This window comes from Globicephala melas, chromosome 13 (assembly GCF_963455315.2).
Source record: "Globicephala melas chromosome 13, mGloMel1.2, whole genome shotgun sequence".
Taxonomy (NCBI): Eukaryota; Metazoa; Chordata; class Mammalia; order Artiodactyla; family Delphinidae; genus Globicephala; species Globicephala melas.
This window is the reverse complement of record NC_083326.1, coordinates 84,018,372-84,045,911: the sequence shown is the minus strand read 5'-3', so window position 1 is coordinate 84,045,911 and position 27,540 is coordinate 84,018,372. Positions and strand designations below refer to the sequence as shown.

General features: G+C 61.1%; 1 protein-coding gene across 27 annotated transcripts in view; it reads left to right on the top strand.

The window, feature by feature from the left end:
• The window catches only part of NCOR2 (nuclear receptor corepressor 2), a 221,264-nt gene that overhangs the window by 167,614 nt on the left and 26,110 nt on the right, over nucleotides 1-27,540 (top strand). For 16 of the 27 annotated variants that reach the window (XM_060310870.2, XM_060310858.2, XM_060310866.2 and 13 more), the window contains 10 exons: nucleotides 4,467-4,614; nucleotides 8,444-8,494; nucleotides 9,620-10,247; nucleotides 17,658-17,778; nucleotides 18,626-18,782; nucleotides 23,199-23,363; nucleotides 24,432-24,586; nucleotides 25,257-25,359; nucleotides 25,565-25,669; nucleotides 25,953-26,056. In XM_060310870.2, coding sequence (XP_060166853.1) covers nucleotides 4,467-4,614; nucleotides 8,444-8,494; nucleotides 9,620-10,247; nucleotides 17,658-17,778; nucleotides 18,626-18,782; nucleotides 23,199-23,363; nucleotides 24,432-24,586; nucleotides 25,257-25,359; nucleotides 25,565-25,669; nucleotides 25,953-26,056 — 1,737 coding nt within the window. The remainder of the gene's footprint in view (nucleotides 1-4,466; nucleotides 4,615-8,443; nucleotides 8,495-9,619; nucleotides 10,248-17,657; nucleotides 17,779-18,625; nucleotides 18,783-23,198; nucleotides 23,364-24,431; nucleotides 24,587-25,256; nucleotides 25,360-25,564; nucleotides 25,670-25,952; nucleotides 26,057-27,540) is intronic. The other 11 variants (XM_060310873.2, XM_060310876.2, XM_060310872.2 and 8 more) reach the window with 6 other exon arrangements.

Genomic DNA, 27,540 nt, shown 5'->3' with positions numbered 1-27,540 from the left:
GCGTGGGCCGGGCTCGGGGTGGATTGTGCTGGTCTGAGTGAAGTGTAGCCAAAGCTGATAGAGACGGTCGTCCTCCTTGTCCCCAGACTCTGAACATGCCGGTGGCTGGGCAGCAACGCTGGTGGGCCGGGGAGGGGCGTGAACAGCAGGGGTACCCCGAGGCCCAGGTTGGGCCCCTCCCCCAGACCCCCGAGGTCGCCACCATTGGCCCGTCCTCAGGTGAAGATGCTGAGGACAGGAGGGAGACACCGCAGAGGGGGTTTGAACCCAAGTCTGTGGGGGCCCCTGGCTTCCCTTCCTGGACCCGTACCTGTATTACTGGACATGGCTCCCACAGAACTCTGCAGAGGCTCGTCCTGCTGGGAAGCAGGGGACCAGAAGGTGGGGGCCAGTGGGCCGTGTTCTGAGGCCAGCAAACAGGGGAGCCTTGCTTGTCACTTGTGGACGAGAAAGGGCTGTTGGGGAGAGTGGGACGGGTTCTCGTTCCCTGCTGACAGCGAACGAGCGGACTTAAGTTGAAGGCTGCGGAGAAAGCTCAGTGAGGGATGGGGGGGCCCGTCAGCCTGGGTCCGTCAGTCCTTACAGTGGACACCCATGGTGCCTGGGTGAGTTCCCTGTCACTGGAGAATGCAAGCAGTCCTCACAAGATGCTGTCCCACACCCTCCAGACCCTGGGAGGGAGACAGGTCCTGGTGATTCCTGCTGGCCGGGCCCCGTCTGGAGCTCAGGAAGGCACGTCACCCTCGGCCAGTGGAGGAAGCAGTGGGGGAAGCAGAGGGTCAGCGGGTGTCCCCTCCTGCCTTGCACCAGGCCTGGCCCGAGCGTGGCTACGGGCGACGTCAGCAGGAAGCAGGATCGGGCGGGCAGGCGGAGCGCGTCCCAGCGTTATGTAACATTTGGCACCAGTGACTTCTCCAAGGTTTTCCCTCCCCCTCCTAATGACCGAAGGTTACCCTTTTCTCCCATCTGTGAATCCAGGCTCTCGGGCTCAGCTTCCATGTTTCTCTGTCTCTGTCCATCTCAGCCCAGGCCCCGCCTTGCCTTGTTTTCCTCTGTTGCCTCTTCCATCTGAGGCTGCACAGGCCTGCAGAGAGAGATGGTCAGACAGGGAGGTACTTGAACCTGACCTGCATTGAAGTCTGGGCTTCTTGACCCACGAGCTGTGTGATCTTGGGCAAGTGTCTCTGCCTCTCTGGGCCAGTGTCTTTGTCTATCAGGTTCATGCATCTAAATTAGTAGTTACAGAGTGTCTCTTCTGTGCCAGGCGCTGTTCCAGGTGTCCTGGGAATACAGCTGAGAACAGACAAAGATGCCTGCCCTTGAGTTAATTGTAGTTCTAGAGACAAATTAACTCACAGATAATTTCAGATTGTGGTCTGAAGATAGATGAGGGATAGTAGTAGAAAGTGATTGATGGGGAATGAGATTAGCTGATTTTGACAGGGTAATCAGGGAGGACCTCCCTGAGGAGGTGATGTATGAGCAAAGCCCTGATGGAAGTGGGTACGTGAGTCATGTGGGTGTCTGGGAGAAGGCTGTCCAGCCAGAGAAGTGACGAGTGCAAAGGCCCTGTGCCCGGGGCATTGTAAGCCCATCTGCACAAGAAGGGCAGTGTGTTTGTAACAGACCAAGGAGGGTGAGCGAGTTAGAGAGCTGGGCGGGGTTCAGATCTATATCGCACTGGACTGTGTGGAGTGGGGAAGACTTGGGTTTTATATCAAGAGGTTCCGGGAGCGTCTGCAGAGTTCGAGGTAGGGAGTGGCATGCTCTGATTCGCAGAGTAGACGTGCAGATCCAGTGAATTAATAAGTAAAGAATGCTTGGCCCATAGTAGGTGCTTAACAGACGTCAGCTGTAACTACCAATACTACTATCGCCAGCATCTCCTGTTCCATACACATGCCCCGATCTTGAGGTTCGGGGCCACGTGTGGAAGGGTTTGGTATGATTCCTGGGACACTAAGTCCCAGCCTCTGAAACCCAGAGCCGGGGGGATTCTGGTGTTGACATCATACTCACCCCACTTGGCCTGAGGTGGCCTGGGCTGCTGGCTCAGAGAGACCTCAGGTTCCCAGCAGGACGTGCATCCCAGCCAGGCCCATAGGAGCCCCCGTTCCCTGCGAGGCTCCGAGCATCCCCCCACCCCCCGGGCAGCCAGTCGCCTGCCTCACCCAGCTCCAGCACTCGAGTGAGTCCCTGTCTGCTAAAGATAGATTGGGGAAGAAGGGGGATCCCTCAGCTGCACCCACAAACCCACAGGCCACACAACTTTCTCATGCCCCCGCGAGCTCCAGCGGGGGGCCCTCCGGGAGAAGCTCGGGGTTTGGGACCGGGGTGCGCCAGCCCCCAGAGGCAGGCGGATGGTGGAGCTGGGCGTTCCCACAGTGGTCCCGTGGACATTCGGCAGGGTGGGGCTGTGGTCCTGGCCGAGTGCTGGTGACGGAAACCGTGACTAACGGGCAAACAGACGTTTCCCTCTTCCTCCCCGAATTCTGAGCGGCTGCACCCCGAGGTCCCCCGTTTGCTCAGGAAGAAGGCAGGACAGGAAGTGATCCCACCCCCCAGGCAGGGCCTGGGGACCCCTGAGGCTTGCGCCCAGCCCTGCGGGGTGAGGGGCCAGGCTGGGCAGGGCCGGCTGGCGCCTGGAGGTGATGGAGCATCTGCCCGAGGGCGGGCTGTGCTGTGTTTTCACTCACGCACTGTGATGGTGGCTTTCTCCTGGGGGCCGGGGGATTGGCGGAGGGGAGGTGCGTTAGTTTCCTGTTTCCTGTAACAAGGCACCACAGACTGGTACAGGAACGTATCCTCTTGCAATCCTGGAGGCCGAGAGTCTGAAATCAAGGTGTCAACAGGGCCCCGCTTCTTCCGAAGGCTCCAGGGGAGGCTTCTGCCCTGCGCTCCCCGCTTCTGGGGGTCCCAGCTTCTGGGGGTGGCCTGCAATCCTTGACGTTCCTTGTCTTGGGGGTGCATCCCTCCCCTGGGTGCCTCTGTGTCCAAATTTCCCTCTTCTTCTAGGGACACCAGTCATTTTGGATTTAGGGTCCACCCTAATCTAATATGAACTCATCCTAATTACATCTGCAAAGAGCTCATTTCTAAGAAGGGTCACATCCTGAGGTTCGGGTGGACGTGAACTCTGGGAGGAACCGAGTCAGCCCAGTGTGAGGGGCTTCGCTGGGAGCTGCTGGCATGTCTGGGAGCGTTTAGGTTCCATCTCCTTCCTCAGGGACCCCAAAGGGCTCAGGCTGCGACCCCTCCCGTCACACCAGCTGTACTGGGGCGGGTCTCCTCTTAGGGACCAGTCCACTCCCCTGGGAGCCCCTGGTCACCTCGGACCCCCAGCACACTCTGCCTCCACATGTACCCCGACTCTGCCGACCGTGTGTTCAAGCCCTGGACGCTGCCCATTCAGTCACTCAGTAAGTCAATCCACACTTTCTGGCTGGCTCAGCATGGGGCTAAAGAGACACCCTTCTGGAACCCCCGGCCCAGTGCGGTGCAAAGACGGGAGCTGTCAAGGAGGAGTGATGATGAGCTGGGGGTAGGTGCCTGGCCCCATGCGTGGGGAGCAGGGCTTCTGGGGCCTGGGGGAGGCGTGGAAGGAAGTGAAGGGCTGCTCAGCGAAGGCCTTCTTTCTGTTCCTTGAACCACCCAGCTGGTTCCACCTCTGGGCCTCTGTACTTGCAGTTCCTTCCACCTGGACCACTCATCCAGAGCCTTGCCTGGCCAGCTTCTTCTCACGACTCAGACCTCAGCTCAGATGTCACCTCCTCCGAGAAGCCTTTTCCTTGCCCCGCCCTTGCATTCTCACCCCACCCTGTCTGTCCCTCTCAGCAGCCATGCCCCCACCTCTGAGTCGTCTTTTTAATTGATGTGTTGATTGCTCATCTCCCCGACTAGGTGGCCTGTGGGGCAGGGACCCTGTCTCCTCATTCGTCGTGTATTCTCAGCCCCTGGGGTGCCGTGTAAAGACTGGTGGGGTGAAATGACATGCTGCCCAAGCTAGCCTGTCCCCCGGGGCTCAGCTGGGGACAGATGAGGCTGCAAGGAAAAGCTTCATTCATTCATTCTCTTCAGTGTACTGACCGTGCCTGGCAGTGTGTCCTCCAGAGGGTGTGGTCACTGCTCTGGCTAGGACAGCTGGCAGGGCTGGAGCGATCATGGGGGGCTTCCAGGCAGAGGCAGTCCTTCCTCATCTGTTCCGGAAGGATGTCTGGGCAGCCTATAGGCCAGGTTGCGCCCCAGGTGTATCTGGGGCATGATGGAAGAATGAAGCTCTGGGTAAAAATAACCACTGGCATGTCTGGCCGTGCAGTGGGGCACGAGGGGGGAAGGGCACCCTCAAGACCACGTGGATGGGATCACTGTACCTTGCAGCTGTGGCAGGCCTCCGGCACCAGGAGTCCCCGGGCTGACAGCCCAGGCCCTTGCCCTGGCCCTGACCAACTGCTATCCCTGTGCCCTAGGAGAAGGAGAGGAACGCACGGAGGAAGAAGAAGAAAGCACCAGCTGCTGCCAGTGAGGAGGCTGCCTTCCCGCCCGTGGTGGAGGATGAGGAGATGGAGGCGTCAGGCGTGAGCGGGAACGAGGAGGAGATGGCGGAGGAGGCAGAAGGTGAGGGTGGGCGGTGGGAGCTGACCTCTCCCAGCAATGCCTGGGTGCTACCGGGAAGGAGCCTGGACGCCCCAAGAGGAGAGCATGGTGGCGATGGTGGTGATGGTGATGGTGATGATGATGATGGTGGTGGTGATGATGGTGATGGTGGTGATGGTGGTGATGATGATGGTGGTGATGGTGATGGTGATGGTGATGATGATGGTGATGGTGATGGTGGTGATGATGGTGGTGGTGATGATGGTGATGGTGATGATGGTGGTGATGGTGGTGATGGTGATGATGGTGACGGTGGTGGTGATGGTGATGGTGATGGTGATGGTGGTGATGGTGGTGATGATGATGGTGGTGGTGGTGATGATGGTGATGGTGGTGGTGATGGTGGTGGTGATGATGGTGATGGTGGTGGTGGTGATGATGGTGGTGGTGGTGGTGATGGTGATGATGATGGTGATGGTGGTGGTGATGATGGTGACGGTGGTGGTGATGGTGATGATGGTGGTGGTGATGGTGGTGATGATGGTGTTGATGGTGATGATGGTGGTGATGGTGATGGTGATGATGGTGATGATGGTGATGGTGGTGGTGATGATGGTGGTGATGATGATGGTGGTGATGGTGGTGATGATGGTGGTGATGGTGGTGGTGATGATGATGGTGGTGGTGATGATGGTGAAAATGACAGTGATAATGATGGTGACAGCGGCAACAATAATAATGGTAATCGGCATCTCTGCGCCCACAGGACACTTGTCCATTCAATCCTCCTGACCCCTGTGAGTTCAGTCTTGTGCTTGGTGACCTTACACGTCCAGGTCACATCCAGCTCTGGTGACGCCTATGACCTTGCCCAGCACCTCTGGTGTCACATTTTAGAAAAAGAAAGTTTATTTTTGAAAATGGTTTTTTTTAAATTTTTTTAACCACACTGTGCTGCATGCGGGATCTTAGTTCCCCGACCAGGAATCGAACCCGCGCCCACTGCAGTGGAAGTGCAGAGTCTTAACCACTGGATGGCCGGGGAAGTCCCTGAAAATAGTTTTTTGACCTGAAATATTATTTTACAAGTTGACTAATATAAGTACAGCCAATACCGTTGGTCGATAAGTATTCAGAAGTGATATAATTATGCTTCATTTTACTCCCGAGTGCCTCGATTTGGATGATAAACTGCACAGCCCCCGCTTTCTGTCAGCGGGCGCTGAGGCTCAGGGCAGTTACTCCAGGCACCCCAGGTATCACACAGATGCATCGTCTACCCTGATCTTAGATGAATTCTCCCACCAGGTGAGGGCTGCTAGAGAGAGCGAGAATCAGTCATTTAAATTGCACCGGCCGTTTGGCCCACTTCTCAAAAGGGGGATTTCTGACTGCACGAGATGGTGGCCTAACTTCAGAGCCCGGCCCCCACGTAACCTGCGTCTCCGCTGTGTAATCAGTGTTTGTAAACTCGGGAGTTACACCAGGCTGCCCGACACCAGGCTTGCACCCCTGGTCACTGATCAGTCTGCCTTTGGCCCCCGCCCCCTCTCCCTTTTCCTTGGTCTACACCAGTCCTCAAGGCATGACACCCCTGAAGACCCCAACCCCCGCGTAGCTGAATGTCTCTGCCTCTCCTTCCGCCATCTCCCCGGCCAGAGCTCCCCAGCGGGGCCTCAAGTTCTTGGTGAAGGGAACCTTTTCTCCTCCTGTCCGTGCCAGGGTTCCTTCCTGTCCCTCCTATCTGCCTGTCTCTGCATTTAAACTCCCTAACTTCTGCCAGCGTGTGAGGAAAGTGTGAATCACCCCCTGGCTCCGTGAACAAGACATGCAAATAAACTCAGGCTATACCAGCCCGCAGTGTATTCACCAGCCTGAATCCTGCTTCCTGGTTGAAAATGGAGAATCAAGCCATTTGGTTATTACTGTCTTACCCTGGGGATGGACCTTGGGGGGTGAGTCTGGCCTCCTTGCCAGCCTTGGGTCTTTCTGGCCCGAGTTGACCAGAGGCCTGACCAGTGTCTGATGGGAGGCTCCAGACCCCTCTGCTCTGTGCATTCTGGGTCTTGTGTCTGTAGCCAGGAAAAGGGAGCCTAGGGAGCAGAAACCCAATCCCCTCATTAAATATCCATCCGGGCAGGAGGCAGGCTTGGTGGGAAAGTTAGAGGAAGCCAGTCTTCGGCTCAGCATTAAAAGCAGAACAGGCGCTGCCCAGTAAGAGAACTGTGCGGTGGTGAGCTCCCTGTCACCTGTAGGGTTCACACAGCCTATCGAGGATGGGGAGAGAGGCATTCTCTGCTGGGTAGTGGGGCGGGGGTGCTGATCTGGCTGAATCCAAGGCTTCTGTGACCACCTGATGGCTCTGTGCACATCAAGGAGGCAGTTTAGAAGATCCTGCCCAAAGGCACAGGGTGATGTTCCCATCTTACAGATGAGGAAACCAAGGCCCAGGGAGAGGAGAATCACTCACATGGGGTGTCACGTAGCTGGTGGACTTGGAATCTGCCAGTCCAGCCGGCATTCGCTGCGTAACTCTGTCCCTGTGACCAGGATAGGGGAAGTGAGGTAGGTTCTGGGTTAGGGCCTGAGGTCACCACGATGGAACCTTCTGGAATACCCCGCCAGCCCCAACTGCACTGCAGACCCCTCCCTGCACGGGGCAGGCAGCAAGTGCCTTGTCGTGTCTAGGGGGGAGGTGAATCCAGGGGAGGGAGGAGTGATCCATTTGGCCCCGTAGTGTCCCTAGTAAAGATTGTGGTCATAAGAGCAACAGCCTTGAGTTATTTCCTTTAATTGTCACAACAGGCCAGTGGGTGCTGTCATCACCCCATTTTACAGATGAGGTCACTGAGGCACAGAGAGGTTACCCAAGGTAACCAGTTGGCCTGTTTGGGGACCAGGATTCAAACTTGTCTGGAGTGCTGATTCTCAGGCCCCACCTGGACCTACTGAGTGAGAAACGTTTTGGGCGTGGGCCCAGCCATGTGAGTCTTCATGGCCCTCAGGCTCTCTCGGGTCTGAGAACCCCTGACAGAGACAGACAAGCCTCTGGGTAAGGGAGAGAGCCAGGCGTGAACCGCCCTCTTTGTAGATGAGCACACGGACTCTGGGGCGAAACCACGTATCCAGGGGACCTCAGCGCTGGCCCCCTCCATCCTGTGGTCTGATGACGTGAAAGGAGGGACTGACATTGCCGGAGTCAGAAGGCAGGGGCAGGAACCGGTGGTTAGGGACACAGGATGTTGGGGTCAACCCCCTCCTGCCTCCACGCAGTGTGGCCTGGGGCAAGTGACTCAACCTCTCTGTTTTCTCATCTGAAAAGGAGAATGGTGATCACCTCCAACTTAGAGGTTATTGAGGGTGAGATGAGTCGTGTGTGTGAAGAGCTTTGCCCGGAGCCCAGCACCCACCGAGCGAGCCCTGTGCTGCTCCTGTTGGGATTATTATTTCTGGAAGGGATGGCCTTTGCTCTGAGCCTTAAAGTGGGAGAGGCCGGAGGTCTGGAGGCAGTGAAAGCTGAGGGAAGCGTTTGTGCAGGGCACCAGCAACCCCTGCTGACCCGACTCTGCGTCTGAGGGGTGAGACGGGGCTGGGCAGCCCCAAGGGCCTCTCCCCCAGCCCTGCCCACCTCTGAGGCCAGCACCTCCCACCCCAGGACCCTGGAGCCAGTGACTTGTCCAAGGGCACCCAGGAGTGTTCAGGGGTGAGGGCTCTTGGGACAGGGCTGTAGGTTCTCCTGCTGCCTGCTGGGCCCTGGGCCCCTTTCCCAGCCCTGCCTGGCCACCCAACCTCCCACCCCACCTGCTGCTCATGTCACCTCGCTTCTAACCCTTCTCTCACTTCCTTCCAGCCTTACACGCCTCTGGGAACGAGGTACCCAGAGGGGAATGCAGTGGCCCAGGTACGAATGTGGCCAGCTGGCCGTCGGGGGCGGGGGTAGGGCCTGACCAGGGCGGGGGGCATCCCAAGGGGGCCTTTTCTCTATGAGGGGCCCCACCTCTGTGAGCACGCCTCTGCCTGTGAGCACCACCATTTGTGCTGCCGCCACCTCTGTGCCCCCTCCTCCGCGCAGTGTCTCTTCCCCATGCCATTCCCAGGCTCAGTCGTGCAGATTAGTGTGCTGGCTTGACTGCTTGGTTGATTTTTCATTAGTGTGTTCACCTGCGACGCTTACCCAGTTTGATTTCCCCAACAGGAAGTGGGGAGGAGGGGGGTTTCGGATGTGCCCATTTTGTAGAAAATGGGGAAAATTGAAACCCAGGAAGTGACAGGAGCGGTTGTTAAGCCCAAAGAGCCAGGCCTGCCTGGAGCTGAGGTCCCCTCTCCCTTCACCTGTATGCACGTTCAGTCATTCGATCGATACGTATTGTGCCCCTGCTGTGTACCAGCCCTGTGGGAAATGGCTGGGGGATGCAGTCGGTGTGGACCCTTTCCCCGGGGGCTCCTTCGAGTTCACTGGCCCCATTTTATGTCATCGTGTTATGATGACAGCAGGGGTGATAACGACAGCAGACAGTTACCAGGTGTCACCCTGTGCTGTCACAGCCCCTGTGGGGTGGGAACTGTTCTCCCCACCCTACAGATGGGGAAACCAAGGCTGGGAGGCCACCGGTGTTACCACGGCCAGGCCACCAGCCGGGGCAGAGCCAGGGTTTGCAGCCCAGATGAGAAAAAGGAGACCCCAAAACAAAGGCCTGCAGCCCTGGCCGCCCCCAGCCTGACTCTGTGGGGTGCGGGCCGCCCACCGGGGGGTTGGAAGTTAACAGGTTGCTGGGCTCCTGGGTCAGCAGGTGGAGAGGGCGGCCAGAGGAGGACAGGGCACTGGGAGGGGCCGGCGGGGGCGCTGCCCAGGCGTGTGGGAGCCTTAGGGCTGCGTGGTGTCAAGCGATGGGGTCACAGCGCCCTGAGCTCCTGCCTGGAGCCAGGGCGTGCAGTCGGGGCTGTCGGGGGGCCGTGGGGAGGGCCGGGCCTGCCTCCACCCTGAGCCCCCGGCACCGCTCACTCCATCTTCACTGTCCCCGCACAGCCACCGTCAACAACAGCTCCGACACCGAGAGCATCCCGTCGCCCCGCACCGAGGCCGCCAAGGACACCGCGCAGAGCGGGCCCAAGCCCCCGCCCACCCCGGGCGCCGATGCGCCACCTCCTGAGCCCCCCAGCCCGCCTCCCGAGGACGCCCCGGCCCCCAGCGAGCCCGCCCCGGCCCCCGAAGCCGCCTGCCCACCCACGACCCCGCCGGCGCCCGCCTCACCTGCCGCGGCCCCTGCTGTGGTGCCCAAGGAGGAGAAGGAGGAAGAGGCCGCAGCCGCCCCCTCGGCTGAAGAGGGAGAGGAGCAGAAGCCCCCTGCGGCCCAAGAGCTGGCAGCTGACGTGGGCAAGACAGAGGAGCCCGGCGAGGCGGCCCCCTCGGAGCCCATCAAGAGCGAGCGCGAGGAGGAGGCCGCCGAGGAGGGGCCCGACAAGGCCAAGGGGGGCGCGGAGGCCGCAGCCGAGGCCACGCCCGAGGGGGCGCCCAAGGTGGAGAAGAAGGAGGGCGGCGGCCCTGGGGGCAAAGGCCCCACGGCCAAGGGCTCGAGCGCCCCCCAGGACAGCGACTCCAGCGCCACCTGCAGTGCCGACGAGGTCGACGAGCCCGAGGGCGGCGACAAGAACAGGTGAGTGGGCTGCCCGGCTGGCAGCTTGGCCGGCTGGCGGCTTCGTCGTCTCCCTCTGTGGGCTGCCCGGCTGGTGGCTCCGTCGTCTCCCTCCGTACACGCTTACTTATCGCCATCTGTGTACCGAGACGGCAGCGCATGAGGCCACGTCCACGCCTGCCCTCGGAGGGAGGGCAGGCCGCCACTGAGTGGTCCGGACGCAGGAGCTCCGTGGTGGGAGAGGGCAGCGTCGGGGGCTTGGTCCCCCTCAGCGGTGGCCTCTGAGCTGAGCCCGGACGGGGAAGGAGGAGCCACAGGGAGGGCCAGGGGACGGCGTGCTGGGCAGCGTGGGTTAGCGTCCAGAGCCGCCGCCGCAGAGGACCGCCCCCCAGTCAGAGCGTGGGCAGGGCCGTGCCTCGCGAAGGCTCCTTCCTGCCTCGGTGGCGCCGGCGGTTCTTGGCTCGTAGACACGTCGCTCCGTGGTCCCGTGACGTCCTCCCTGTGCGTCTGTGTGCCCTAATTGCCCTTGTGCTCTAAGGACACCAGTCCACTGGATGAGGGTCCCCCCTAAGGACCTCATCTTAACTTGGTCACATCTGCAAAGAGCCTGTTTCCCAAGACGTTCACGTTCACAGGTACTTGGCTGTTTGGATGTGAACGTATTGTGGGGGACGCAAGTCTCCCCTCAACACAGTGGGAACAGCAAGTGCAAAAGCCCCGGGGTGGGGCTGAGCCTGCGTGATCCAGGCCCTGAGTAGCGGAGCGGGGCGGGGGGTGGGGGGGCAGCTTGGAAAGAGGCAGGGTCAGCAGACCAGCCCACCTCGTGCAACCCTTCTGGCTGGGTGGGCGGCTGCATTTTGCCCTCAGAGGGAGAGAGCCTGAGAGAGTTGGGGTATGTCTGCCTCAGTGTGTTGGGAGGGGGCGGGGGGTTAACGGGGGCCACAGGGGCACAGGGATACGTACAGGTTGGAAGGTGGCAGCAGCCGTGTCCCAGGGGCCGATGAGGCTGGTGGCGGTGGACACGGGGGAAAGTGGCAGATCCCGGGATCCTTGCTGGTTCCTCTTCTGCCCGCGGAGGGTCCCCGAGACCCCCGACGAGAAGCAAAGCTCGTACACCCCACTTAGGGCCAAACGTGGGCAGCGGAGGGCAGAGCTGTGGAGATCCGCTCCAGCTCACGTCTGGGCGGCTTGAAGAATTCAGCGAGGCAGGCCGGCCCGTTTTATTTTGACTGAAAACAGTGCAGTCTGTTTTCTCTCCTCACGTCTCTCGGAAAAGTTCTGGGCGGCACGAGAGGGAGGAAAATCTGACTTTCAAACCCGACCTGTTCCCCAGGAGCCGTTTCCTCTGCCCCACAGTTCACCTCGGGGCGTGCGAAAACGGCAACTTCTAGAACGTTTCGTATGAAACGAGGACTTACTTGGTCAGAGCTCTCTGGGTCCCCACGTGGTCCACAAAAGCCGGTGAGCCACGTCGTCCTCTGCCTCCTGCGTCCGGGGGTCCCTGGCGGGACCCTCACCCCGCTTGTGTGGCCCTTTGATAAGCAAAGGCCTGGACAACAGGTTTCTGAGGGCGCAGAGGCCCTGAGCTTCCTGCCCAGAGGGCGCAGCTTGGGAAACAGTGCTCGTGGCGGCTCGGTCTGCCCGGGAGGGCCCTGGGCCAGGGTCTGGCCACTCGGCTCACTCTTTGCGCCTGGGTAATGGGGTCAGGCGGGCGGCTCCCCACCCCACTCCTGCTGGCCGCGGGGACAGAGTCATGGAGACACATGTTTCTGCTCTTAGTGGGGAGAGCGCTGAGCTCATGGGACAGCCACGCTGATAAGCGGCCTCCCGGAGTCTGTGTTTCGGGTGCACACGGCCTGACGGGCTGGACGGCTCGGCCGCTTGGCCTGGGTCCCGACAGCCTGCCCGCACCTCTCGGGCCAGGCCTGAAGCCCCGCAGCCTACTTTCAGCGGCCCCCCACCCCAGCCCCACCCAGGGACGTGTCCTTCCCTCCCCGAGCTGGGTCTGGCTTCCATCCACTCTTCCTGCCTGAGCGGCCAGCATTCGATCCCTCGGGAGCAGGGGCCCTGGGCTGGGAGTCAGGACACCTGGTTTGTCACGCCCTCTGTGACCGAGGCCATTCCCCCGGCCCCAGGGTGAGGCTGGACTCAGGCCAGCCTCCTGACCTCTTCCCTCCCGGGCCACAGCCACACAGGGCCGGGCAGGCGCCGGAGGACGCAGGCGATCTCGCGTCAGAGCGCGCCCTGGCAGCCAGCGCCTCCCGGGAGGGCCGGTGGGATGGGTGGGCCCCCAGGCGACCCCCGGTCCTGGCCTCCTGCCCACAGCCCTCCCTCCCGCCTGGCAGTCCCGGCGCAGTGAACTGGGCGTCCCTGGACAGACACAAGATGCATCTCGTTCTGGCCTGTGCCCGGACGACTTGGGGAGGGAAGATCATATCCTGCTTTTACTCTCCCTCACTCTCTGCCAGGCGGCTCCACCTGGGAGTCTTCTTGGCCCACAGCCAGAGACACTGGCTTTGATTGCAGAGCCTCGAGCTTGGCGGGCCCCGCCTGTTCCACTTCCCAGAGAAGGTGCCTGGGCACTTGCCGGCAGGGCTGGGCCTTCTGAAAGTCCTTTCTCTGGACCTCAGCGTTTTCACGTATAAGATGGGTGTGGGTATCCCGGCTTATGGGCTTCTTGTTAGGATAATGGAGTTACGAGCCAGCCTGGCACTTTGGAGCTGCCCTCCTTTGCAGCCGCTTCAGGCTGCCCGCACAGGTCACTCCAGGAGGAGGCTGGAAGGCGGCTTCTTCTGCTGAGCCCCTGGAACTTTGAAAGAATGTAACAGCAATTTCTCCTCTATTTCTTTATTCCATAAATGATTAACTGGGCACCAGTGTGTGCCATTCTGGGCTCAAGGGGTGCCGGGAACAGGACAGACGAGGTCCTGGCTCCAGGGAGCTTACATTTTAGTGAGAGCGACTAGTACGGAACTGGAACAGTAATGGAATAAAGGGAATGCTCGTGTGATAAGTGGATGATGGAGAGATTGGGGGTGGGGGCAGCGGGAGGGGCAGTCAGGGAGGCCTGTCTGAGGAGGTGACATTGAAGGATGATCAGAACACGTAGTGTGAGACATGGAGGGAAAGCCAGCAGTGGGAACAGCCAGTTCAAAGGTCCTGTGGCCACATGAGCTTATGTTCAGTAGACAGCAAAGAGGCCTGTGGCTGAGTGTGGAGCAAGTGAAGGGAAGAGGGGAAGGCAGGAGAGGAGGCCACAGAGGTGGGCAGGGACCTGGCCCGACCTGGCTCCACAGGGCCCCAGGGGTCGAGGTAAGGAGTGCACTTTTATCCTGGGAGCACAGGGGAGTAACATGACTTCGTCTGTGTGGACACCTATCCCAGCAAAGCGATAACGAGAAGCTGGGGAAAGGGGGCTCAGCAGAGAGGGGGCTACTGCTGCAGGACCCAGAGTCCCCTGTGGCCCCTCCCCTCCCCCAGCCCTGGTCTTCCAGGGTGGGAAGAAAAACCACAGGAATGGGAAGGTGCCCGAGCCGCTCAGCGCCAGGCGCCGTTCTCGGGGCTTCCTGTGTTCCACCCACAGGACAGTCCTCGGAGGGAGCCACTGTTCTCATACCCATTTTACGGATGAGGGGAAACTGGGTGAGGCACAGCTGGTTAAGTCATACGGCCAAAGGTGGGATTTGAACTGGGAGCCAGAGCCCTGAATACGGGGTGGTGGGCGGGACCCTGGCTGCTCTCGGCCAAGTTGCTGGCTTCCCTCGCCTGTCCCGGGTCATGTGCACAGTGCCAGGCTCCGAGAGCCCCTACCCTGCCCAGGCCTCCAGGGAGGAAAATAAAAGCCCTGTCTTCCAAGAAGACAAAGGAAAGAGAACAGAGGGAGGGCGCTGCCACGAGGAGGCCCCTGGAGGTGGTGCTCGCCCACCGTGGACGTGGGATGAGGGGGTTGGGGGCCACGTGAGCACCAGGCATCTTCCCGCTCCCCAGTGGGGGGAGCTCAGGACCCTTGGGTTTGTTGAGGACCTGAATCCAGACCGTTGTTCTTGGATGCCGCCCTCTTTTTTTTTTTTTTTTTTTTTTGTGGTACGCGAGCCTCTCACAGTCGTGGCCTCTCCCGTTGCGGAGCACAGGCTCAGCGGCCATGGCTCACGGGCCTGGCCGCTCCGCGGCACGTGGGATCTTCCCGGACCGGGGCACGAACCCATGTCCCCTGCATCGGCAGGCGGACTCTCAACCACTGAGCCACCAGGGAAGCCCCGGATGCCGCCCTCTTTACCGTGAGCTGTCAGGCTGTCATCTCGTCAACTGTGAAGTGCTGTGCCCATGGCCGCAGTCCCCACTGAGCTCCTGCCTTGCTGGGTGAGGGTTAGGGGGGATTCAGGAAATCCTGAGGGGTCTGGACCTCTGTGCTCGTACCCACCCCCCCAGCTGGTGCCTGCTGAGAGCATTCGAGGGGCGACCCCTGCCCCCTCCAATCTGACTGCCCCCTGTCTGGACGAGAAGCCACCGGGAAACCGAGGCAGGACACAGGTCTGAGTAGGAGGTCCTAGTTCGCTGACAGAGTGAGACACAGACACTTTGCTTATTTTATATGTATCATAAAAGCATATTTTGTGTCCCTATAAAATTATATTTACAAAAATATGAAAGTTTATATTTTAACTTTAATATCTGCATTTTAGAGTAATTTATATGGCAAATAATAGTATAACATTATTACTTTATTGTTTGTAGAAAGAGTACAGTTACTATAACGAACCCTTGGTTTCATGGCTGGCAAATAGTATATTCTTTATGTTTCCCTTGTCACAGCTTTACTGAGACATAATTCACGAACCACACAGTTCAGCCATTGAAGTGTGCAGCTCAGGGCTCTTAGTACATTCACAGAGTTGTGTAACCATCACCACTGCTTAATTCCAGAACATTTTCACTGCCCCAAAAAGAAACCCCAGACCGTTAGCAGTCATTGCTCATCCCCCACCTGCAGCCCCCGGTCCGCTAATCTCTCTTCTCTGTCTGTGTCCATGGACTTGCCTCTTCTGGGAATTTCATAGAAATGGAACCATGCCGTGTGTGGCCTTTTGCAACTGGCTTCTTGCGCTCAGCGTCGTGTCTGAGGTTCATCCATGTTGTAGCCTGTGTCAGCCCTTCACTCATTTGTGGCTGAACAGTATTCCGTTGTGTGTGTGTATATATATATATCACATTTTGTTTATCCATTCATCTGTTTTGGGCCATTTGGGTTGTTTCCACCTTTTGGCTCTTGTGAATAGTGGCTGCTGTGATCTTGTGTGAACGAGTGTTTGTGTGGATATATGTTTTCGTTCTCTCGAGTATATGCCCAGCAGTGGAATTGCCGGACCCTGTGGTGACTCTGTTTCACCTTTTGAGGAACTGCCAGTGTTTTCCAAAGTGGCTGCAGTATATTCCTTTTAAACTTAAGTCTACAGATGCAAGTTGGTTTAAACGGACATTGGTAATTTGTTGCGACGGGTGTGTGGGGCGGTGTTTGGTGACAGTTGAAGCTGGAGGTGGGGAATGCAGGACAGGTGATAACATCAGTTCTCAGACCTGGTCAGGGTGCCTTGGCCCGAGGGTGGTGGGCAAAACGGGGCTGGGCCTGAGTCCGGGGGAGCAAGGACGGGCAGCCACAGCAGGAGAGGCTTCAGGGGGTCCTCAGAGTGCGAGCAGGGTCTGGAGAGGCCGAGAGAGGTGAGGACGGCAGGGGGCGGTGAGCCAGGTCGGGAGGACCGTGGAGACCAGCTGAGCACAGAGAAGTCAGGCCGACCTCTGCGCCCGGCGCCACCTGCATGCCATGGGCAGCGCCAGTGGGCGTCGCCGAGACGGACTCCGCTCAGCTGAGTATGTGGCAGATGCGGCCGGGGGTTAGCGCCCTCGGGACTGGCTTGTCACAGGTTGTGGTCCCGGTCACAGGCCATGGTCTCACTGCAGAGAGCAGAGGGTACCTCAGCTGCACATCACCCGTCTGTCCTGCTCCATCTGTAGGAAGCAGCCGTGTTCTGCTCTTTGCTGGGTGTCCGGCAGCCAGCACTGGGTGGCGTGAGCTGCGTCCTGGTGGCCATGGATGTTACCTGGAAGGCAGTGGCTGTGCTTACAGTCTGCATGTGGCATCAGCCAGGATGGTCACAGTGCACACCAAGGGCTGTACCAACAGGACCCTCTGGCTTTGGGGGCCTGGCCTTCGTTGTGCCCTCTGGCTGAATCCAGCCTGCAGCCAATGCCTTTGTGTGTCCCGTTTGATCATCTAGCCAGCTCCGGCGCCCTGCAAGCAGACATTGGATTCTGGGTCTCCAACCACGCACCCCAAGCACAACACCAGGCCTGCTGTGTATTCAGCAAGTGCGGGTCACAGGAGGGAACCGAGAGCTGGGCCGGAGCCAGGCAGCCCCGGTGGGTGGGTGAGGGGTTCTGAGGCTGCAGCAGACCCAGCTCCTGGCCTAGAGACTCTCATTCCAGCTGGGGAGGCAGACAGGGATTGTGGCAGGACACTGTGGTCAGTGCTGGCGAGTTCTGGAAATCCCTGAAGACTTCCTGAAGGAGGTGACACCTGTGAGCAGCTCTGGAACCACACCCCAGGGCAGGCTTTGCTCCGGTGTCCCAGACACTGCACCTCTACACTGGGGTGACCCTGTCGCTGGCATCCCACTGTGTTTCAGCCCCCCCACTCCGCCACCCCCCCGACACACACCATGCACCCTGTGCAGGTGCGCTGCCCCATTCTGCATGTCAGCATCAGACAGACGTGACCTTGCTTTAGAGAACGAGGCACCTGCAGGCCCTGCTGAGCACCACAGCCCCACTTAGGGCTGCTGGACGGGCCGTATACACGCTGACCAGCCCCTCCATGCAGAGCCTGTACCTCCCGCTTTAGCGCCCCAGCAAACGGTGTGCAGGCGAGATTCCCAGTATCTCAGGTTGCATTTGGGCTGAGTGGGGGGCTCCCCAATTCTGGTCTCCAATAAGCAAGGTCCTCTCAGTGCCACGCCCCAGGCCCTAACCCTGGTACCTGAGCCTCTCCTATCTGGGTGACGGATATTCTCCCTGAACCTCCCAAGCTCCCCAAGCCTTAAGCTGGTTGATTCTTGGCCTTTCTGGCAGCTTCCAAAGGGCCGAGCGTGGTGTGGGCCCTGAGTGTGGGTTTCTCTGGGGCTTTCCTTGCCTTGGGCTGTCTCAGGAGTGTTTGATCCTGGCTGGGCCTCTGGGCCGGGGTGGGAGGGGTCTTGGCCCCTTGTGAGGCCTGCCTGGACCAGAGGAAGGAGGGAGGGTGGAGACCCCACCATGACCCCAGGCTCCTGGGCCCCGTGATCCTGGACCTTCGCCTCTCTCTGGCAGCCCCTCCGGCCCCGTCATCCAGGCTGGAGCCAGGAGGCCGGGAGCCCGTGGGCCTGACGCTGGTCTCCCCCGCAGGCTCCTGTCGCCACGGCCCAGCCTCCTCACTGCGACCAGCGACGCCAGGACCAATGCCTCGCCCCAGAAGCCGCTGGACCTGAAGCAGCTGAAGCAACGGGCGGCCGCCATCCCCCCGATTGTGAGTCCCGGGCCCCTGCGACCTCCACCTCCTGTTGGGGGGACGGTAGACCTGGCCGGGCAGGCGGGGCCCCGGCACCTGCAGCCTGGCTCTACCCGCGTCTCCCGTTCCCTGGGGAAAGCCCCATGGAGACAGGCGCGGAGGCTGGGGGACTGGCGAGGTGTCCGCCCTGGCCTCTCTCCCCACCCCGCCCGCCGACAGTTCTCCAGGGGCGCCCAGACCTCACAGAAAGCTCCCGCAGCCCTCTGTCACGGCTCCTCGGAGCGGAGGGCGGCGCCCCGCAGTTACCGAGAGGCCCTTCGCTGGGGGAAGGAGGGGAGCTGGAAGATTCTTCCCCAGGCCCGGCAGGAGGACCCTCAGAGGTGCCCCTTACTCGTGATGGCTCAGTCGTGGCCAAAGCCGTGCCTCTCCAAGGAGGTGGGCCGGGCCTTCAAATGCTCTGGTCTGGAAGGCTCTGAGCTGAGCAGGGCTTTCCGAGTGAGGGGCACGAGGTGCGCCAAGCCACGCTGCCCACTCCCCGAGGCCGGGTCCACTCCCACTGGTCAGTCCCGATCCCTCTGAGACCCCGAGCGATTTGGGGAAGGGGGAGGGGGCTGGTGGGGAGGGTAACGGGGACTCCCCCATCCACGGCCGGGCAGCTGGGATGGGCGGGCACACCCCCTACACTCTGCGCAAAGCCCTACCCTCCTGGCCCTCAAGCCGCGTGCCCTTGGGCACGTCGCTGCCTCCCCCTGGGCCTCAGTTTCCAGGCTGGTCCCACGCAGGGGGCCTGGAGGGCTTTCCCTGATCTCTGTGACCTGTGGACGGACGGGCTGTGAAGATGCTCACTCCTCCCGGCTTCCCTCAGCAGGTCACCAAAGCCCACGAGCCCCCCCGGGAGGACGCGGCGCCCCCTGTTCCTCCGCCACCGCAGCACGTGCAGCCGGAGAGCGACAGCCCCCAGCAGCCCAGCAGCAGCCCTCGAGGCAAAAGCAGGAGCCCTGTGCCCCCTGCTGAGAAGGAGGGTAAGTGTGTGCCGGGGGCCCAGGGAGTACGGGGGAGGGGGGCAGGTGGGTGGGCGTAAGGGGCCTTTGCGTGTGCGGAGCAGCTCCTGCAGACTCCAGGGCCGCAGTGGCCCGACAGGCCAAGTAAATGAGCGCAACATGGTGGGGCGAGGCAGTGGGGGGTGGGCACCGGGGCAGTTGGAGACGCCTGTTCTTTCTAAAGTGGGTGCATGTTGGCCTCAGTCGAGAGTCGCCATGTGGTAAGACAGGCCTGGGGTTGTTCTTCCCGAGAAGCTAGAAATCCATCTTTTCATGTGAAATCTTCGAATTTCTCAACATTGGCAACTTCTCAAAATTTTCAAAAGCACTGTGCGTGTACGAAAACAACGTCTAGGGCTCAGTTTCTGGTTCCATGTGATTCAGTCCACACATGAGCTTCTAGAACCATGAGGCTCAGCTCCGGCTGGCAGCCACTCTGGGGCCTGGGCAGGAAGCACTGCCCCCCTCCAGCTTTCACCCTGACCTTATTCCCGGCCGAGGTCACTGGGTTCACTGGGGAGCCAGTGAGGTGATTCCCCGAGCAGCTGCGTTGCAGCAACTGCCGGGCGGGCTTTGTTGTCACCATGTGAAGTGCGAGGTCTGGAGGCAGGTGGGGCGTGGCTTCTCGTTCTCTGGCTCTTCTGTCTCTGCCCCCCCGCCAACCGGACCCAAAAAGTCTCAAGCCTGTGCCCCAAAGGGACACCCGTCCCAGACCAGCCTGGCACGTCTCAGGCACTGGGGGCTGACCCCCCAGAGGCTCCCCCCACGCTGGGCTAGCCCAGGCTCTCCTGCAGGCTGCTCTAGGGGTCTGAGGGCAGCAGGACCCCAGGCCATCCTCCCTGACCGACGCAGCCCAGGGACAGGTGTGGGCAGCCAGGGCCACCTGCGTGCCCACCCCCGGCAGCCTCTGGCACGGCGTCCCGCCTTCTCTAGAAAGCCGGGTGGCCCTCGGCCGTGGGCCTCCCTGAAGGTGGTACCGTGTGCCGGAAGACAGGGCAGGGCTGTCCCTGAAGGAGGCCAGCTCCACACTTCACAGTGACAGGGCCTGCCAGACACTCCCCCGCTGATCAGCCCGCCCTGCCGGCCGCCTTCACCTGCTGCAGGAAGTCTCGGATGCCACCCACACGGGCGGGCATGCATCCTGGCTGGCACACAGGCCAGCTTGTGGCCACGGGGGCCAGGACATTGGTTGGACACCCACGATCGCCAAGCACCGTGCCAGGCAGCGGGGGTTCGGCAGTGGGCAGGACGAAGTCCCTGCTCCAAGGAGTTGCTGCTTTTGCAAGAGGACGTTAAACAGGGGGCACGTAAGGAGGCAAGATGACCTTAGGCTGGTTCATGCAGCGAAAGAGACAAAACAGAATGAGTGATGAGGGGCTCAGGGAAGGGTCTCCGTGAAGAGGAGAAGGCAGTCGTGGGAAGATCGGGGGGAAGGGCGTTCAGGCATAGGGAACGGCACGTGCAAAGGCCCTGGGGTGGGAACAAGCTTGGTGTGTTGGCGGAGCTGCTGGGAGGTCGTGGTGGCTGGGGAGGGGGTAGGATAGGAGGTGGGATAGGGAGATGGGGGACCAGATTGTGTAGGGCCTCGTAGGCCATGGTACTGTGGGGATTTTGTCTTGGGTGCAGAAAAAGCCTTTGCTGGAGGAATTTTAAGGGTGTGTGTGTGTGTGTGTGTGTGTGTGTGTGTGTGTGTGTGTGTGTGTGTGTGTGTGTGTGTGTGTGTGTGTGTGTGTGTGTAGGGGACTGGGGAGAGGTCAGGCAATCTGATTTTTATTTTAGAAGGATCTCTTCTCTCTCTGCCTCTCCAGCCATTGTTGAGGAGAAAGGGCGGCAGGGAGTTGTGGGCAGATGCTTTTCCCGGCCAGCGGTGGTGGCAGCTGGGCTGTGCGGGTGACCATGAAGGGGGGCATTGGGACTTTGTTTCAGAGGCAAACATTGGGACCTGCTGATGAACCCGCGTGTGGGGTGGAAAGCGGAACGTCTGCCTCTTCCTGGGCCCCTGCCAGCCACCCACGCTGGGACCGGGACTCCCCATGGTGGGGCTGGGGTTCGCTGGGCGAGAGTGCAGCGTGAGATGTGGGGTCTGGCTCTGGAAGGACATTCCAGGGCTGGGGCACCAGCCCAGGGCGGATAGCTGCGTGGCAGTGTCAGGGGCCCAAACAGCCTTGGCCGGCGCCAGGTCTGAGCCGGGCTGGGCCGTACTTGAGTGGCTGGACACCACACGGGGCCAGGCAGGGCCCGCTGGGAGGGGTCACAGGCCCTGTCCTGGGAGAAGGTGAGCCAGCACCTGTGCTTTCTGAGCCTGGCATCCGGCCTGTTGGCACGGCGGAGGGCCGCGCCGTTTCCTGGAATCGCTCCGCACAGGAGCCGGGGCACCTGGCGTCAGGTGCCACGGCCTGCCTTGCAGCTAGCACCCGTACGCACATGCATGAACTTGACACCTCGCACGACCGACCTCTCTGGTCTCTCAGGAGCCTCCCCTGCCGCCTGGCTCCTGTGTGGAGCTGCTCCGCCCGCCCACCCCTCGGGCTCCCTGGGCCCAGCCGGAGGAACAGGTTGTCTCTCCAAGCTCTCGGCCGCCGGCCCATCCTGGCCCGGCCCCAGATTTCCCTTCCAGCACCGGAGGCCACCCCCCCGCCCCTGCCCCCTCCCACGGCAGCCGGAGCTGAGCTGGAGAGAGCAGCCCAGGCACGCGCGCGGACGGGTGGCTGGACGAGCGAGGTCCAGGGCGTGCACGTAATTTCCGGGCCGGGTGCAGGCCCTGGGTGGGGTGGGGGTGGGGGCGCCCCCACTGGGGGTTGGTTGAGCATGAGAATCCCCACCCCGGCTTACTCCCCACATCTGCGGCCCCTCCTGCGGGCTCCCCACGTCAGCAGGCGCACAGGTCCGGGGGGAGCTCAGTCTCCCAGGAGAGGAGCGGAGGGAGTGCAGCACGCACGCCTCCACCCCACCTGCTGTGCCCACAGCAGGCGGCTCTCATGCTGCCAGTGCTCTCCTGCTCGCCTTGCTGCGTCTTCAGAGCCTCCCTCTGTCATCTGGAGGTGGCCCGAGGGATGACACCTGCCTGCCATTCCCATCCCAGGCCAGGCATTCCCAAGTTGTAACCAGCTGGCTACTCCCCTGCCCGCCCCCCCCGCCCCCCGTACCCCGCCCTCGCCACCATCGGTCCTCTAGCCTGACATCAATTCTCAAGGAAGAGGTTTGGCGCTTAGGACCGATTTCAGCAGAGTGGGTGGCCAGCGGGAGAACACCGTGAAGACGGCCTGGCCTTTGGCCGGGTCTGCGGCTGTGTCCCCAGGCCTGAGAATCCAGGGCCAGTCGTTGCTCCCCTTCCTGTGGTCAGTATGTGTGGCAAAGGTGAAGATTACAGCCTGCAGCCCATCTACCTGGGCTCAGAGCTCCCCTTGCTGGCTGTGGGCCTTTGACCAGGTGACTTCACCTCTCTGAGCCTCCGTGTTCCCATCTGCAAATTGGGGATAATCCTCGTCCGTTCCCTGAAGGGCGTTGCAAGGATAACCGAGTCAGTCCACGCAGAGCACTTAGTTGGAGCCCCCGTGGGAGGGCTCCCTCCGCCGTCTGCAGCGTCCGGGAGGTTCAGTGGTCAATTCCTGACTTGGCCAAATATTTGCTGGTGACCTTAGATAAGTCCGTCGATGTGTCCGTACTCCGGTCCCTCTCAGCACACTGGGCCCGGCCGCTCTCTTTCTCCTGAGCCTGCAAGGAGGCTCGTTGAGTTCACGCTTTCGAAACGCCCAGCCCAGCCCCTGGACGTGGGACACGCTCGGCGCATGGGGACGTGTGTGCGCCGTCATGCCGGGCATCCGGGCCGTAGCTGTGCTGGCGGGAGCACATGTACGTGGATCACGGCAAACCGTTCTGACCGCCTTCGTCATCTGAAGAGGTCAGCGAGCCTCTTCTGGAAAGGGCCAGATAGTAAATATTTTAGGTTTTGTGGGCCAGACAGACGGTCTCTGTCGCAACTCCTCAGCTCTGCTGCAGATGATAAATAGACGGGTGGACGTTCCAGCACAAGTGTACACACAGAATCGGGCAGTGGGCAGGCCCCGTGCCACCATCTGCCGCCCCTGGTTTGGAGGTTTGTCCAGGCCCCTTGCTGACCCGGTGCCGGGCAAGTGCCTGTGGGATTCCAGCGCTGGAATCAGGGGCCGCCGAGAAGCCCAGCCCAAGCCTGAGGCACATCCGTGCTTGACAGGACATCACAGGAGTCAGCGTGGTGCCCGGTCTGCAGACTTGGGGGGCTCCATCACTGTTGGCCAGGACCTTCCCCTGGCCGAGGCTGGCGCTGCAAGACACAGGGGGTCTTGTTTGAGCAGGGCAGCCAGGGCTGGGGGCCTGAGGGCTGGCCGAGTGTGGCTGACTGCCTGCCTTGCCCCTCAGCAGAGAAGCCCGTGTTCTTCCCGGCCTTTGCGGCTGAGGGCCAGAAGCTGCCCACGGATCCCTCGTGTTGGACGTCAGGCCTGCCCTTCCCCGTGCCCCCTCGCGAGGTGATCAAGGCCTCTCCGCACGCCCCTGACCCCTTGGCCTTCTCCTACGCCCCGCCTGGTGAGTAGTTCACCCGAGCCTGGCCTCCTTGCCGAGTCAGCCAGCGTGCAGTCATTGGGCGCCAGCTGTGTGCACTGACTCGGAACTGCACGCAGAAGGACCTTAGGGTCCTGGCGGGAGGGATGGTCTGGTCAGTGAAGGGGAAGGGGGCTCCTCTGAGACGTGAGAAATCTACAGGGTTGCAATTGAAGCACCTGGGGCTGGGGATACCTGAGAGGTGCTCGAGCCGGTTAGGGGCAGGCTGAGAGTGGGAGCTCTGTCTTCCACCATGGACTTGAGGTACACAATGGGCAGGTGGAGAGAAAAGCGTGAGGGGGGGGGCCTGCTTTGATTTACGAATACAGTCAGGCTGGATTCGAGACCCTTCCTGGGCTCTCCAGCCCTGCCAGGCCCCACCAGCAATGAAAGGGGCATAGCCAGGGGCCAGTAAGGGCTGTGATGTCAGCAAAGGCCGTCCTCAGCAGAGCTGATCCTGCAGGATGAGTGGCCAAAAGAGCCAGGAGAAGAACAGGGAAAGACATGCCAGGCAGGGGGAACAGCATGTGCAAAGGTCCGGAGGCAGGAGCGAGCAGGCGAAGCTTGAGACACTGAGTCAGGCTGTCATGGCAGAAGCTTGGGGCCCAGGGAGCCTGGGGAGCCTATAAGTGCAGGTCAGGTGAACCTGAAAGCTGTGTCAGAGGCTAAGGCCTTACCCTGGGGGAGCAGTGGGGAGCCATAGGAGGTTCATAGCAGGGGAGGATGTGAACTAGTGGACTTTGCAAAAAGATCCCTTTGGTTCCTGTGAGAGGAGTGGACTGTTGGAGAGCAACAGGGGAACGGGGAGACCAGTTAAGGAGTCGGGGGAGAGTTGAGGGGCTTGGGCCAGGGCCTGGGAGGGGGGAGGCGTGGAGGGAGACTTCCCTGGGGTAGTGCTGTCTGAACCAAGGATGCAGACGGCTCATCAGGCAGAGACGGGTGGAGCAGTGGGGGCACGTTTGGACGGGCACCCGCCTGGGCAGGACAGGGACGAGGTGGGGAGTGGCCTGGGGGCTCTGCCTCTGACTGCTCCTGGGGCCCTGTGATGGACAGATACGTGCCCTGCAGGTCACCCGCTGCCCCTGGGCCTCCATGACAGCGCCCGGCCCGTCCTACCACGCCCACCCACCATCTCCAACCCGCCGCCCCTCATCTCCTCCACCAAGCACCCCAGCGTCCTTGAGAGGCAAACGGGTGCCCTCTCCCAGGTGAGGTGGGAGGGGCGGCCCCCCAGAAGCACCTGTGCAACCGGGTCCCGGAGAACGCCCCTTCCTCTTTCTGGGGTTTGGTCCCTCCATCTGTAAAGTCGGGGTGGGGGTGATCCCTGGGACGGATGGTGTCGGGGTGGGGGTCGGGCACCCAGGGGGCTGGGTCCAAGCTGGCTGTGCCTGACCCAGGCATCAGGACCTTGGGAGGTCACTCCACGGGGCATTCAAGAGCATGGGCTCTGCGATCAGACTGTGTGGCCTTCGGCAAGTTACTTAACCTCTCTGTGCCTCAGTTTCCCTTCTGTGAAACAAAGTCGCAGGCACTAGACACACAGCCCTGGCACGTGGTGAGCCTCGGTCCACCTGCCCCTCACCTCTCTGACCTGCCCCCCTGTGGCGCAGGGCGGGGGCAAGGCGTATGCTTTGCTCAGGCGCTGTGGGTACCATTTCCTTTAAACCAGGTCATGACCGCCACACGGGTGAGGGCACTGAGGCCCAGGAGAGGCAGTGACTCGTTCACAGTTGCTCAGAGGGGCAGCAGGGCCGGAACTGAGGCCCCAGGCCTTGGACCCGGGTGTGATCCTGAGGTTCCCCTCCTCTTGGGGCCTCATAAAAGCGGGTTGAGGCCCTGGTTGAGGCCTCTGTGACCCCACGGCCTCTGCTCCCACAGGGAATGTCTGTGCAGCTCCACGTCCCGTACTCAGAGCATGCCAAGGCCCCCGTGGGCCCCATCACCATGGGGCTGCCGCTCACCATGGACCCCAAGAAGCTGGGTAAGGATGTAGGGCCCCCCAACCTCGATGGCCCAGGCTTGGCTCCCACTGTTTGCGTTGGGGGCTTGAGGGAGGGCAGCTCACCCTAAGGGACTCTGGCCCGCGCGTGGCGGGGAGGTCCCTCAGCCCCGGACAGGGCAGGGAGGCGGCCGTCCCTCTGAATCCCTGCCCAGAGGCTCGGCTCACCACTCTCGCCCCTCTCCAGCGCCCTTCAGCGGAGTGAAGCAGGAACAGCTGTCCCCACGGGGCCAGGCTGGGCCACCGGAGAGCCTGGGGGTGCCTGCGGCTCAGGAGACGTCCGTGCTGAGAGGTGAGGGCGTGCGAGCTAGGCTCACCCCCGGCGGCTGCCCCTCCATCCCTGGGAGGGTCGAGGCAGGAATGGGACCCTTTATCCAAAACCTGCTAAGAAGCTTCAGCTCCCAGAGGGTCCAGCAGCCTCTCTTCGCAGTTGTCTACTTCGCCATTTAGGGGCGGGGGACCCTCTGCGCTGAGACACCGGAGGTGGGGGGGACCTGCAGGTCTCGGGGGCTCTGGGACTGGGGCCTGGGGAGGGGCTGCAGACACCCCTTCAGCCCGTGTCTCATGTCTTCCAGGGACGTCTCTGGGCTCGGTTCCAGGAGGGAGCATCACCAAGGGCATCCCCAGCGCGCGGGTGCCTTCCGAGAGCCCCATCACGTACCGCGGCTCCATCACCCATGTAGGTGTCCTGGGGCCGTGGCATGAGGGACCAGGGTGGCACTAGCAGGCAGTGTCTCCAGACGTGGCCCTGCCTGTGGACAAAACAGTGGGCAACCCGCCCTTCCCCCCAGCGTCTCTGCTCAGCGTCTGCCTCAGTAGATGGGGTGGCTTCGTGGGGTGCCCACCCAGCTCTGGGAGCCTGGGAGCCAGGCATTTTAGGTGCTGAGCAAAACACAAAACTCAAGGGCCCCAAGGAGCTAGGAGGGTAGCAGAAGGAAGCAGACAGGTAAAAACTGAGCAGGTGATTTCAGAGTAGCCAGTGCTTTGTGTTGAGTAAAACACTGCGATTGAGAATGGCTGGGGCCGCCGAGGCCGCAGAGACAGGTGAGCCGGGGAGACCTCTCAGAGGTGTGAGCCCTGCGGGAATCTCAGGGATCGGCATTCCGGGCCCAGGGAATGGCACGCGCAAAGGCGGAGAGGTGGAGGGTCCCTGGTGTGCGCCAGGTCCAGCAAGTGTCCGCGGTGCCTGGAGCAGCGAGCAGGAGGCGTTCGGGTCAGCAAAGTTTTGGGAGCCGGTGAGGGAGTCTGCACATCCCCCGCCTTCAAGGGGGTGAGTGGACAGACGCTCCTGCAGCTCAGCTGAGCCCGCCCACACCACTGGGGCTCCCGCTGTGCTGCCGTAACCCTCGCTTTTGTGACTTCAGTCCTGGATGACAGAGGTTTCCTCTGGTGCCAGCCTTGGCCTCGTGGTGTTGACAGGCTGACGGCTGGAGTTGGCATCCTGGCCACGTCCAGCTCCGCAGAAAGTGTGGGATCAGCTGGTGACATCTGTCCCATCCAAGGGTTTGCAGAGGGACCACTCTGCCCCTCGGGACTGGGGGTTCAGAACTGAGCTCGGGGGTCCTAGTGTACACAGGGCCTGTTTAACCCTCTCCTTCCTCCCTGGCTGGTGGACCACAGAGGGCGGTCCCCCCACTTCCTGGGGTCCTTAGCTCCTAGGGCTTTCTTTTCCTTCCCTTCCACCCGCTCCAGACAAGATGGTTTACATTAGCACAGAATCCAGGTCAGCCCATTTTACAGATGAGAAGACCGAAGCCCAGAGATTAAACCCAAGGTCGTGTAGCCAGGAAGCAGTGGACCCAGTGTTTTGTGCCAGCTGTGCCAGAGGAAGGGGAGCCTGGACACACACACACACACGCATGTGCAACCCCCCCCAACACACACACACACGCACGTGAATGGTGGAATTCAGGCCACAGGCTCCCGTAGGAAGGTGTCTTTGGCTCCAGGGGCCGCAGATCACACCACAGAGGAGAGGCCCTGATGCTTCATGTTCCTCTAAAACCTGTTGGTCTTGAAATCATGAGCTTAAGAAGGCAGCTGCGCAGGTACCTGGGGCCACAGCCGGGCCGCAGACACTCAGGTCCCAGCCCCACCACATGCTGACTCAGGCAGGGGACCGACGCTCCCTGACTCAGTCTTCCCTTTGCTAGAAGTGTCTCT